The sequence below is a fragment of the Amaranthus tricolor genome, chromosome 1 (genome assembly GCF_026212465.1).
Source record: "Amaranthus tricolor cultivar Red isolate AtriRed21 chromosome 1, ASM2621246v1, whole genome shotgun sequence".
In the NCBI taxonomy this organism is placed as follows: Eukaryota; Viridiplantae; Streptophyta; class Magnoliopsida; order Caryophyllales; family Amaranthaceae; genus Amaranthus; species Amaranthus tricolor.
Genome location: NC_080047.1, coordinates 18,466,598 through 18,479,141, shown reverse-complemented (window position 1 = coordinate 18,479,141; position 12,544 = coordinate 18,466,598). Strand labels below are relative to the sequence as shown.

At 32.0% G+C, this 12,544-nt stretch overlaps 2 protein-coding genes across 2 annotated transcripts; both read left to right on the top strand.

Moving 5' to 3' along the window:
* The first annotated feature begins 3,130 nt into the window (after window positions 1-3,130).
* LOC130807078 (uncharacterized) lies at window positions 3,131-6,506 on the top strand. Its single transcript, XM_057672347.1, has 2 exons — window positions 3,131-3,140; window positions 5,842-6,506. The coding sequence occupies exons 1-2, from the start codon at window positions 3,131-3,133 to the stop codon at window positions 6,504-6,506; spliced, it is 675 nt and encodes a 224-aa protein (XP_057528330.1).
* A 3,069-nt stretch (window positions 6,507-9,575) lies between these two features.
* On the top strand, window positions 9,576-11,340 carry LOC130807063 (uncharacterized). The gene is made up of 3 exons (XM_057672346.1): window positions 9,576-10,104; window positions 10,205-10,528; window positions 11,165-11,340. Exons 1-3 carry the CDS (start codon window positions 9,576-9,578, stop codon window positions 11,338-11,340), a joined length of 1,029 nt encoding a protein of 342 aa, XP_057528329.1.
* Window positions 11,341-12,544: the final 1,204 nt, after the last annotated feature.

The window sequence follows — 12,544 nt, the reverse complement described above, 5'->3', positions numbered from 1 at the left end:
CCCTTCCTTCACGATTTCTGGTTTCGTTTAAGGGGTTAGAAATTCTGGGGTGTCACATGACCCGACCCGAAAATCCGATCCGAAACCCGAAAATGTGTTCCTTTTTTAGGTTTATCGAACTGACATTACCCGACCCGAAACTATACCCGAACCGGTTGACAACCGAAAATGGGAAACCCGAGCTGTAACCGATTTTTCTAACCGACACGTAATTGTTAATCAAGATTACCCGAACTTAATAATGACTGACTCGAGCCATATCCGACCCGAATCATGCTCAAAACCGAACTCGATTCGGCTAAAACCGACTGAACCCGAACGAAGTTTAGATCGAACTGCTGTAAAACCTGAACCAATTTTATACATAAATGTGTGATTAATTGACTCATAATCAATCGTCTTATTAGTTATTCTAATAAAGTCATAAATATTTTAATAAAATAAATTTTATAAATATATGGTTTCATATATTTAGAGTTAATAATCAATGGTCAATGTTTATTTAACTACTTTTAATCAAATTATATGAAAATTGATAGAACTTTATAATTTTAATTTCCGGACAAACAAGTAAAAGTAACAATATAATAATGATCACTAATTGATTAGCATTTTCACTATTTTGCTTTAAGTAAAGGAACCTTATCATCAATTAAAAAATGACTAACAACTTAATCTGATACCGACTCGATCAATATAATTAGTAATTCACAATTCGTAGCCAAATTCTACTTGAAAATATTCGAACCCGATTTGTACCCGGTAAAATCGAACCAATTATTAACCGATGACAACCCGAGACCGATTGAAACTCGACATGTACTTCAACCGACACTGAACTGATGCTAACTCGATAGCTCAAATAACCGATCTTCAATCGAACCGTGACAAACCGAACCGACCCGAGTATGACCCATCGCAACACGCATCTAATGCCGATTTAAATCTATCTAATGCCAATTTCAAACTATCGTTAGTACCAATTTAAAACTATCTAATGCCGATTTGAAGCTATCCTTACTACCAGTTTCAAACTATTGTTACTACCAATTTAAATTTAACACTATTTAGTGCCAATTTAAAACTATCTAATGTCAATTTGAAATTATACTTAATACCAATTTAAAACTATCTAATGCCAATTTGAAACTATCTTTAATGCTAATTTAAACAATATTTAATGCCAATTTAAGACTATCTAATGACAATTTAAATAAAATTTAATGCCAATTTAAATACTATCTAATACCAATTTGAAAACTATTTAATAGTATCTAAATAACATTTAAAGAAAGATAAACAATGTTTTGACGGGACCCTCTTCAATATCAAAACATTAACAAAGTGATAAAGCTCGTATGAAGGTGAATCAATTGTTTTATATTTTCGGGAGAAGGATGAGTCACGTAAAATCATTTTTCTATGTACTTAAAATTATCTAACATGGAACAACTACATCAAATATGTTTGCTCTTTCTTGTATCCTGTTGAATGCGTAGACAAAATATTTTGGATATCATATCAAATTTATTATCTAAATAAATATTTTAGAAAGATTACATTAAAAAAAAGGAAAATTTGCAAAGAAATACCTTTTAAAACTCCTTTTTTTATAAAAAAACACCTTTTATAATTTTTTTTTTGTAATTGGAATACATAAAGAACTATATATATACATTGTGCACCATTATTAAGAGAGAACAAAGCAATACTCCTACTCATATATTTACCATTGGTGATTGAAGTTGAAAAATCAAAAAACTATGTACATTGTGCACCATTATTGAACTTACTATTTCCTCCATTCCTCTCTCCTCTTTTGATTTTTCTCCCCTATACACTATAACATAATTTGAGGTCTTACAAAAAGGGCATCTATATACATGTTAAGCAAAGTTCGAGTGTGATATATAATCCCGTATAGAGTTCCCAATTTCGAAAATAATGGAACAACAATAACCTACAAAGATACTGTGTCACTTTCGTAGAATTTTTATTCTTCATCAAATTAACAAAAAACATAAGCCAAAGTGATTTCATATATTCAACATCAATTTTCATTTAATAACACAAAAATGCATCCACAAAAAGATTATATATGGATAGATACATGTATATATACTTTTCAGACAACATCTCGACCGGTTAAGAGTAGGGTAATACTACCAGAGTAAGAACAACTTTCTCAATTTCATAAAACTCACAAGATTTTACTTGTACTAAATGTGAGTCAGATTATGCGAGCATAATACCTCTGTATTGCTCCTAAGTCCACAAGAAAAGCCTTCTTGCGAAAAAAAAGAAAATACGCAGCATAAAATAGCAACATCGAGTATTTCACAATAGCAAAAAATACGCGAATCAAATTATGCGACCATACCCAGAAATGCTATTATGTTACGAGTGATTTAAAATTAAATCATGTTAAAATATTTGTTTGAAACATTTGGTCAATCATATATTATAATCTATTATTTAAAGAGAGTAGTATTTCAAAAAGGTATATTTAAAGTTAAAATATAATAAATATGTTTCAAAAATCTTGATTTACGAAAATAAATTAGAGCTAAACTCTTAGACGTTGACAAAATAGTTGGTCTATCGTATACTATATTAGCCATTATAATTTATTATTTAAAGTGAGTAATGTTACAAAAAGGCATATTTAAAGTTAATCTAATAAATATGTACCAAAAATCTTGATTTACAAAGGTACATTAGAAGTGTGGAACTCTTAGAGGTTGATAATTTACATCGCAGAGTGCGTAAAGCACTTCATAACAAATGGGAGATACAACTTCTACAGTGCTATGACACTGACCGTTAACCCAATGTCGCCTAAAATGGCCTACATTAGGTTAGTTATGATTCACAGACTGGCAGTAAAGTAGGTAATGTTGGATCAAATCCAACGTTACGTTTTATGACTAGTTTTTATGATGGGCCGAATACCAGTCACAAGTTATTATATATATAAGTTATGGTCCCTAGGTTACATATATTCCTTTTCTCCTGCCATCCCATTATCAGAGATAATTAAGAGTGATAGCATTAAGGGTCGTCATTTTAGGAAATACGTGTTAATTTAGAAGATCTAAACGCTCTTATCTTCAAGATTATCTATCGTGCTATGGAATCAGGTATTCTTCAATTTTGTCTTTTTGGTTTGTTCTTCTAATTTAACATAATCGATCCTGTTTGTTAGTAATGGTATTCATCAATTGTTTGTCCCTCAAGTGGTATGAATTGTCTTCTTATGTTGAATTTTTAGGACAATTATTTTGTTACGTGAAAATTTCATAATCCAGTCGTTTATTTTCACGATCTCAAAGTCTTCCGCCGCCATATTTATGCTTTGTCTTTTCGATTAAGCGGGTATGGAGTAATTAAATAGTTTTTTTTCTTGATATGTTTTCTGTCAATGGAATTAGAAATTTTGGTTTCATTAATTCTTTGCTTATATTTATTAAGAAATCAGTTTTCTATTTTCTGGAAGTTATCATTCCCCCTTTTTTTCGGTTTTTCTTTGCATGTTTCCTATTTTAGGAAATTCAGTTTTTTTTTGGTGTTGATGTTATCTTATTGTTTTGGTTATTGCAACAATTTGATCAGATTATTAAGTTCCTAATTTTGGTTTATGGTTTTATTATCCCCTCTTTTTATGGAGATATTTTAGGAAATCTATTTATTTTAAGTTATAACAAACACGGTTTTTTGTGGAATTATGAATTATTAATTGCTCTCGTATTACAATAATTTTAATGTTATTGTAAAATAGAATATTCGGAATAATTTAAGTTTAATTATAGTATGGTTTTATATATACCAGAGGTAATTTAATTGACACAATAAGTCGCCAAAGTGACCTCTTTTGTGAAATATTAAATTATTAACAATATAGAAGGATTCATATAAATTATATTATCAAAAGAAGGTCCCTAGTATTATACTTATGTGAATTTTTCGGGTTGTGATAAACATGTGATAATTATAAGAATTACATATGATTATTTAATCGTCCCAAATGAAGGTTTTATAGTCAACGTGTTATTTATTATCAGTGTTTAATTACTAAAACATGATGTCACTAAGAAGTTAGTATTTTCATCCAAAGATAGAATATTAATGGAAAATTGACGTCTTGTAATAGGATGTTACTAAATTAAACTTATTATTATTGATTTAAGAATTAAAGTATGTGAGCTTATTATGTTTATTTTTTTCTTGTTCTCTGTCAACTATGTCTAATCCTGCTAATATTACTTCGAACATCAATTCAATTCCTATGTTGAATGGCTCAAATTTTAAAGAATAGAAAGAAAATCTTTCGATTTGTTGGACCTCTTGAGTTTTGATGATGACTACACTTTATTTAAGCGAACATGTTTTTAGAGATTGTGCAGGTCGATATCCGATTATGATTATGATCGTTGATAGTACCTATGACTTAGTTCATGGGAATATACATGTCAAAAGGTTTCAAGAGATGTTAGAAGAGTATATCACGTGGGATGTAAAATGGAGACAGGAAGTCTACTGTTCCCAGGTTTGATGTTCTAGCAAGTTGGAATTTGGAGACAGCGCAGTGTTCCCAAACTGAAGTCAATTTACGTTAGCTAATAAATTCTATCTTTTATTTTTTAGTTAATGTATTTAAATTAATTGGTTGCATTAGTTTATTAAAGTTAATTGGCAAAAAGAATTTCTAAAATTCCTCACGTGTGGGTTTCAAGATTAATTCCTTATTTTTAGGAGATAAACTTGGATCTACTAAAAAGTAGGAACAGCAGTTAGGTCTTAATTATTTTTGGATTTTCTGAAAAATAATAAAAATAATCTTTTCCTAAAAATAGTAAAAATAACCATTTTCTAAGAATTAGTCAAAAGATAACCGTTTTACCAAAACCGTTTTCTAAATATAGCATGAAGTTCCAGCCATTAATTTGGGGAACAGGAATTACTACTGAAGAAACTGCTACTTTAGGGAACAGCGGTTATTAAGGAACAGCGGTTATCAGGGAATAGCGGTTACTGATTGCCTTAACCGTTTGTTTGATTTATTCAAAGGCTGAAGTATTAACCGTTTTGTGATCCATTCAGCATCATTCATTGATCCATGACTAAGGATAATGGATTGGAATATTCCTTATTCTTAGGGATTTTAGCTCTATAAATAGTGGACTCGGTTATTCATAAAAACTTGCCTAAGTATGAGCCATTAAATCATACGTAATTTTGGGAGAATTTTTACAAGAAAATTTTGTTTTAAAAATGCCAATTAATTTATAATATTTTCTTGTGCAACTTATTGATTTTATTTTTAGAGAATTTTTATCCTTTGTAAGGGTTTTTGAGAGAATTTGTAATTAGACTCGGGTGAGTCTAAGGGGGAAATTAGATAGCTTTTAATGAAGCTAGAGAAGAGATTAGCTTTGAGTAAAGCTAAGGAGAAAGCTTCTAGTGAAGCTTGTGGTGAGAATTAGCTTTTAGTGAAGCTAAGTTTGTTGCTTTGAGTGAAGCAATTTAAGAGAGAAGAGTTGGCCTAGTTGATGCGCTTCGAGTGAAGTAAGATGTTTAATGTAATTGTAACGAGTTGCCTTAAACATAGTGGAGAATTTAGAAATCCCGAGGGGTCGTGGTTTTTCCTTCTATTTAGGCCTAGAAGGTTTCCACGTAAAAATCGTTTGTCTCTTTTAATTATTTCGCTCTAAGTTTAAGCTTTATTTATTTTATTCAATTCCGCAAAAACAGGGCAAAAACGCTTAAACTAGTAACAACAACAATTCACCCACCCTCTTGTTGCTGTTCCCGTTCCTAATTGAGTCTACACGATTGTTCTAGGAGTTATGGATCTCGACCTTGCGTTAAGGGTTGACTCTCCCGCACCAGTTACTGATTTGAGTACCTCTGATCAAAAGAGAGAATTTGAAAGTTGGGAGAGATCAAATCGCATGTGTATGATGATTATCAAAAGGGTCATTCATGAAGCATTCAGGGGTACAATGTTTGATGACATAACTACAGCTAAAGCTTTCCTTACGGAGATTGAAAAGATGTTTGTCAAAAATGAAAAGGCTGAAATTGGTACAATTTTGACGAACTTAATTTCAATGAGATATAAAGGTAATGGTAATATCAGGGAGTACATAATGAAAATGTCTCATCTAGCTTCAAAACTAAAGACACTGAACCTAGAAATTTCTGAAGATCTAATAGTGTATTTGGTTTTGATATCTCTTCCTGCAAGTTTTAATCAGTTTAAGGTGAGCTATAAATGTCAGAAAGAGACCTGGTCTCTGAATGAGCTCATCTCTCACTGTGTACAGGAAGAGGAAAGGTTAAAGCTAGAAAAGACTAAAAGTGCTCATCTTGCCTTTACCTCAAAATCTAAAAGGAAAAGACCACAAAAGAAAGAAGCTGCAGATAAGGATTCTCAAAAGAAACAACAAAAGGACACACACTACATGAATTCTGTATTTAGAGAGCTCATTGGCCAATTCCAATGACTTGGCTTCTAGAGTTCCTATGTTCTAAGTCCCCACTTTAAGTTCTAGATCCTGCTTACGCTGTCCCCCCTGATCCCCTCTTCTTGGAACTGACCTCAAATGACCATAATTACTTCTTAACTCTATATTCAGCTACTACGGACTAAGGTAAAAGATTATAATCCAGAAAGGAAATGTGATTTTATCAAAGATAACAAGTCAACATATAATATTTTTATCAAAAGACTAGTCGTCATAACATTTATAACCATGAGTTGGGGATAATCCAGAAAGACACAAGGTGTGTATCATGTTGTAGTTTAATTATTGTGAAAGATGGAAATAGAGTACATCATACACATCAAAATTCCTTCAAATGAAAGTAACAGGATATTTTGTGGTAAAGAATTCAGAGAGGATATCATACACATCACAAGTCAAACTTGATATGTTAAACTTGAAACTTCTTGTGCAATTCTAATTGATACCTATTATAGTTTTAAAATGTTTAGACTTGAAAAAATTAGAATAAGTATGAAATTACCTATTATGTTGTAGTTTTAAGACATTTTTATGCTACTAACTAACAAAAATTACGTCAAACATGATCTGTTAAATCTAAAACTTGACATGCAACATAAATTAGAACCTATTATAGTTTTTGAATCGTTAGACTTGAAAAATTAGAGGCATAAAATTAAATTTTAGGTAGTCGCTTTAAGGGTTGTTTAAGCCAATAACGAGCAAAAATAAAGTTAAATTTATTTTGTTTTACATGAAACTTGGCATGTACTAATTTACTATGGATTCTAGTTTTGAAATGGATGGTTAGGCTAGAAAAAATTGGAACATGTCTGAAATTACATATAAAGTTGTTGATTAAGGGTTTTTAAGAGACTAATTACTTGATTTGTTGGACATGAAATATTTATCAGTAAGTAATTATTATAGTTTTTAAATAGTTAGGCTTGAAAATTTTTAAATAGTTTTGAAATTATATTTTAAGTAGCAGTGTTGATGGCTTTCTAACCCACTACTAGGTCAAACTTGATTATTGTTGCCGCATTTCATGTTCATTCTATTCAGATGGAGTCATTGAATTTTGTTCTAGATCTTTTGTCTTCAGCAGGCAGTAAAATAAAACTTAAGAAGCACGAAGCTTTGTCTCGTACCAATAGAGTGTTGAAACAAGAAATCGACAAATATGTAGCCCCTTAATCATTGTATAACTAGGTTGTTGAAGTTAAAATAGTGACATTTAAATTAAATGTCACTAAATATATCCGACTAAAAGCAAATTATGTTGTAGTGTTAAAATAGATTGATTTATGAATGCTTAATTGTAACAGATTTTTTCTTAATCTTAAATATTTTGACAATTCAATAATCGTTTCATTTTATTATTTCTAATGTCATTTCGAATTTTATTCCAATCGTTTTTAAGTTCTTGATTTTCTTTTATATATAATTTATTTCTCTTAAAATAAATTACCTAAATATTAAGTCTAGCTAAATAACCTACAATAACTTAATCTTTTTATTTCTTATATTAATTAATGAATGAAAAAAATAAAATAAAAAAAAATAATAAATAAATAAATAAATATCTTGGAGTTGGCGGCAAGGTGGGCTAGGTGGCATAATTTTAATTTAGTCTTATCCTTAAATACTTGCCCATGAAGGAGAAAAAAAAATTAAAATAATAAATAAATTTTACAATCTTTAGCCTATTTATATCCAAAGCAACGTGGGAGAAAAAAAAAAAGAAAGGGAGAAGAGAAAAAAAATCAAAAAATTAAATTCGCAATTAAAAGCTAATTCTTAAAAAACTCTAAAAACCCTAGAAAAATTCATAAAAATCCTCAAAAATTTCCTCATAATAGTATTTAGTGTTAATTATAAAAATTCAAGGGGAGGAATCTATAATTAAATACTAAAGACCCATTTAACTTTTGATTTAGTTTAATTATAAATGATTATTTATATGTAAGTTGTTATAAATTTATTTCTGTTATATGTTGTATTTATATGAAAACAGTAACATGATAAGAAAAAGGCTTGATAGTAAGGAAATGCTGAAACATGCTTTCGGCATGTAAAAAATGTGGGACGTGTTTTCCCGCACGTAAAATACGGTGAACACAGTAAGGTTATTTAACCTGACCTGTGGCTCGAGCAACATTGCACTAGAGGAGTGACGACTCCCACTAAGTTAGGGGTTTTTGTTTACCTAACCCTAACAGGTCCTTACATATATCAAACAAAGATCATATGTGTTGCATTCATTAAATAAATAATTGGGTTCTACGCCCTAACACTCAAGCAGAAGTGTTAGTAATTCATGCCCTAGTACTCAAGCAGAAGGACCAGTAGTTATATATATATATATAATTTAACATTAAAAAAAATGACGATGAATCCTTTATATTGCATAAATCCTTTTACATATTACTTATTGAAATGCACATAATTGTATACTTGTATTATGCTGGCAAGTTTTTATACTCGGCTTATTAGCGGACCGATTCCCATCGACTGTTCCCTTATAATGTGAGTAGAGATGCTGCAGGTGACTTTACATGAGGTTATTAAGAAGCTATGGTATTGTCTATGTGATATTAGGATATAATATGTATGTAATTTATATAATGGGTATGTAATAACGACAATTATGTATTAAAGAAAGATGTAATATGTAAAATTATATTTTAATAATTTAAGTTTTCTTTGTTTTTCTTGAAAATATTGTTTTGTTTTATTTCTTTTTCGCAATAATCACGGCTCGATTGACTTCTGCTTTAGCATTACTTACTATTGTATTATATTAAACCTATATTTAGAAAAGAACAGTCCGTTACACTTGGTATCAGAGCCAACGTTATTCGAACAGTCGGATCTTCTTATCCGATACTAGGAAACTCCGTGATAAATTACGTTTTAAAAAAAAAAAAGAAAAAGAAATTTAGTATTTTAAATGAAATTTTTTTATTACTATGTAAAAATGATGTGCTTATGTGTATTATGTGCTAAAAAAAAGTGATTTGCGATTTAAAATATAGCTAACGCAAAACTTTCCTACTTAAATTAAGGATGCCAAGAGGTGGTGGTAGAGGGTGTATCGTAAGAGGCGAACCTTTGAAGACGAGGAACAATTTTTCTAAAGATACGACGCAAAATGCAAGAGTTCAGGCTCTAGAAAATCAGTCAAGAATGATGGAAAGGAATAATGAAAGGCTGTTGAATTTAATGGAGAAGCAGATGAGTCGTTCTCATGAAGATGATGAAGGGAAATTCTATAAGAGATTGTCTAGTCATCAACCTCCAAAATATGATGGAGAACCTAATCCAGTTCGCTTTGAGGATTGGATTGTAGAAATGGAGAAACTTTTGGAGGCCATAAACTGCCCGTCAAGATTGAAAGTGAAATTAGCCGCATTCTACTTAACAGGCACTGCTGAACTATGGTGGAGGACCGTAAAACAAACTGCCATAGATTCTACTTGGGAACAATTTATGAAGAAGCTTCGTGATCAATTTTACCCACCCTCGCTTCAGAGAAAGAAAGAGAATGAATTCTTGTTTCTAAGGCAGGGAACTACGTCAGTGATCGAATACGCAAGTAAGTTTAGAGAGCTGGCTAGATTCGCTACCGAAATAGTGATCTCTGATCGGGCAAGGCAATTAGATTTTTCGAGGGTCTGAACCTCGGGATCCAAAAGGCACTCCTAGACACCAAGATTTTGATGATTTATACAATCAAGCCTTGGAGTTCGTGCGTATTTTGGAAAAAGAAGACTGGTTTAATAAAAGAAAGAATGAATCTAGTGGGGGCGGTGGATACAAGAAGGCCAAGAATGAGGGGAAGAAGCCATTTCAGACTGTAGCAAGGCAGACACAGTGGAAATGTAGGTTATGTGGAAAAGATCATCGAGGCCAAAACTGTAATGGGAAGATTGTATGTTACAAGTGTCACAAGGAGGGACATCTGGCTAAAAACTGTAGGGAAACGTTCAATCAAAGCAAAACAGCATCGGAAGCTGCAGGTAACAGAGCATTTGGCAATCAGAGGAATGAGACTAGAGCATCAGTAGGCCTGCATGCAATTCGAGATCATTATAATGGCTCACCAGGAGTTTGAAATTGAAGGTAAAGTAATTTCTGAAAATTTTCTGTTGGTAATTTAACAGCAAATATTTTGTTTGATTGTGGAGCAAATAAGTCTTTTATTTCTAGTGCTTTTCTCCACATATCTTCTATTTCTTTGAAACCTCAAAAATCCCAATTGTGTATCCATTTACCTGATGGTACACCTTTCCTGTGTGACCGTATCTTTTATAATTTTCCATTTGAGATTTGCGGGAATTGTTTACCAGTTGACTTAATTCAATTTGATTTGGGAACATTTGAAATCATTTTGGGCATGGATTGGTTGGAGAGATATTCAGCGGAGATTTTGTGTAAGGAAAAGGTTGTTAGAATAGAAACTTCCGAGGGAATGAAGTGTATTTAGAAGAACTCAAAATCTCAGCTAGAGACAATTTCTGTAATTCAAGCATCACAAATGATAAGACAAGGAGATGAAGGGTTCTTATGTTTTCTTACTACTGAAGAAGTGAAACATAAACCTAGTTTGCAAGAAACCCCGATAGTTCAATAATATTTTGATGTGTTTCCGGAAGAAATACCCGGTATACCTCTAAAAAGAGAAGTAGACTTCCATATTGACCTTATTCCTGATACCACCCCTATTTCTAAAACTCCTTACCATTTTGCTCCAGCTGAAGTGGCTGAGCTAAAGAAGCAGCTAGATGAATTTCTGGAAAAAGGTTTTATTCGACCTAGTGTTTCACCATGAGGAGCTCCAATTCTCTTTGTCAGAAAGAAAGATGGGAGTATGAGGCTATGCATTGATTATAGGGAGATCAATAAGATTACCATCAAGAATCGTTATCTTTTGCCAAGGATAGGCGACCTTTTTGATCAGTTGGGGTCTTTTCGAAGATAGATTTGAGGTCTGGTTATCATCAATTAAGGATTTCTGAAGAAGATATTCCTATGACTGCATTCAGAACCAGATACGGGCACTATGAGTTTCTAGTAATTCCATTTGGTCTAACGAATGCTCCAGCAGCATTCATGGATCTCATGCAAAGATACTTCAACCCTTACCTGGATAAGTTTGTAGTTGTATTTATTGATGATATATTGGTGTATTCGAAGAATAAAGAGCAACATGAGAAGCACTTAAGCATAGTTTTGGAGAAATTGAGAAATGAGAAACTTTATGATAAGTTTAGTAAATGTGAATTTTGGTTAGAAAATATATCTTTCTTAGGGCACGTTGTTTCAAAGGATGGAATTTCTGTTGATCCCGAAAAGATTAAGGCAGTGATGGAATGGCCGAATCCAAAGAGTGTTACCGAAGTAAGAAGTTTCCTAGGCTTAGCAAGCTATTACAAGAAGTTTGTGGAAACTTTTTCTAAAATCGCCCGACCGTTATATGAGTTGCTTAAAAAGGGAGTTCGGTTCCAATGGGGTGAGAAGCATAGTAAATCACTAGAAGAGCTTAAGAAAAGACTTACGACTGCACCTGTGTTGACCATGCCCGACTGTGGGAAAACATTTGAGGTATATTGTGATGCATCGAAGGAAAGTTTGGGATGTGTGCTAATGTAGGAAGGCAAAGTAGTAGCTTATGCGTCCAGGAAATTAAGGCCACATGAGTTGAATTATCCACTACACGACATTGAACTAGCAGCCGTAATTTTTGCCCTGAAGTTATGGAGACATTATCTCTATGGAGTACCATCCAAGATCTTCACTGATCATAAAAATTTGAAATATGTCTTCAATCAAAAGGAGCTGAATATGCAACAAAGGCGGTGGCTGGAAATCATTAAAGACTTTGAAGTTGACATAAATTATCACCCCGAAAAAGCAAACAAAGTGGCAGATGCATTGATTAGAAGGCCGAGGATATCTGTAAATGCTATAATGACGGTATCTTGGGAACTATATCGAGAAATTCAGAAGTTAGATCTAGAAATTGTTAATCACTA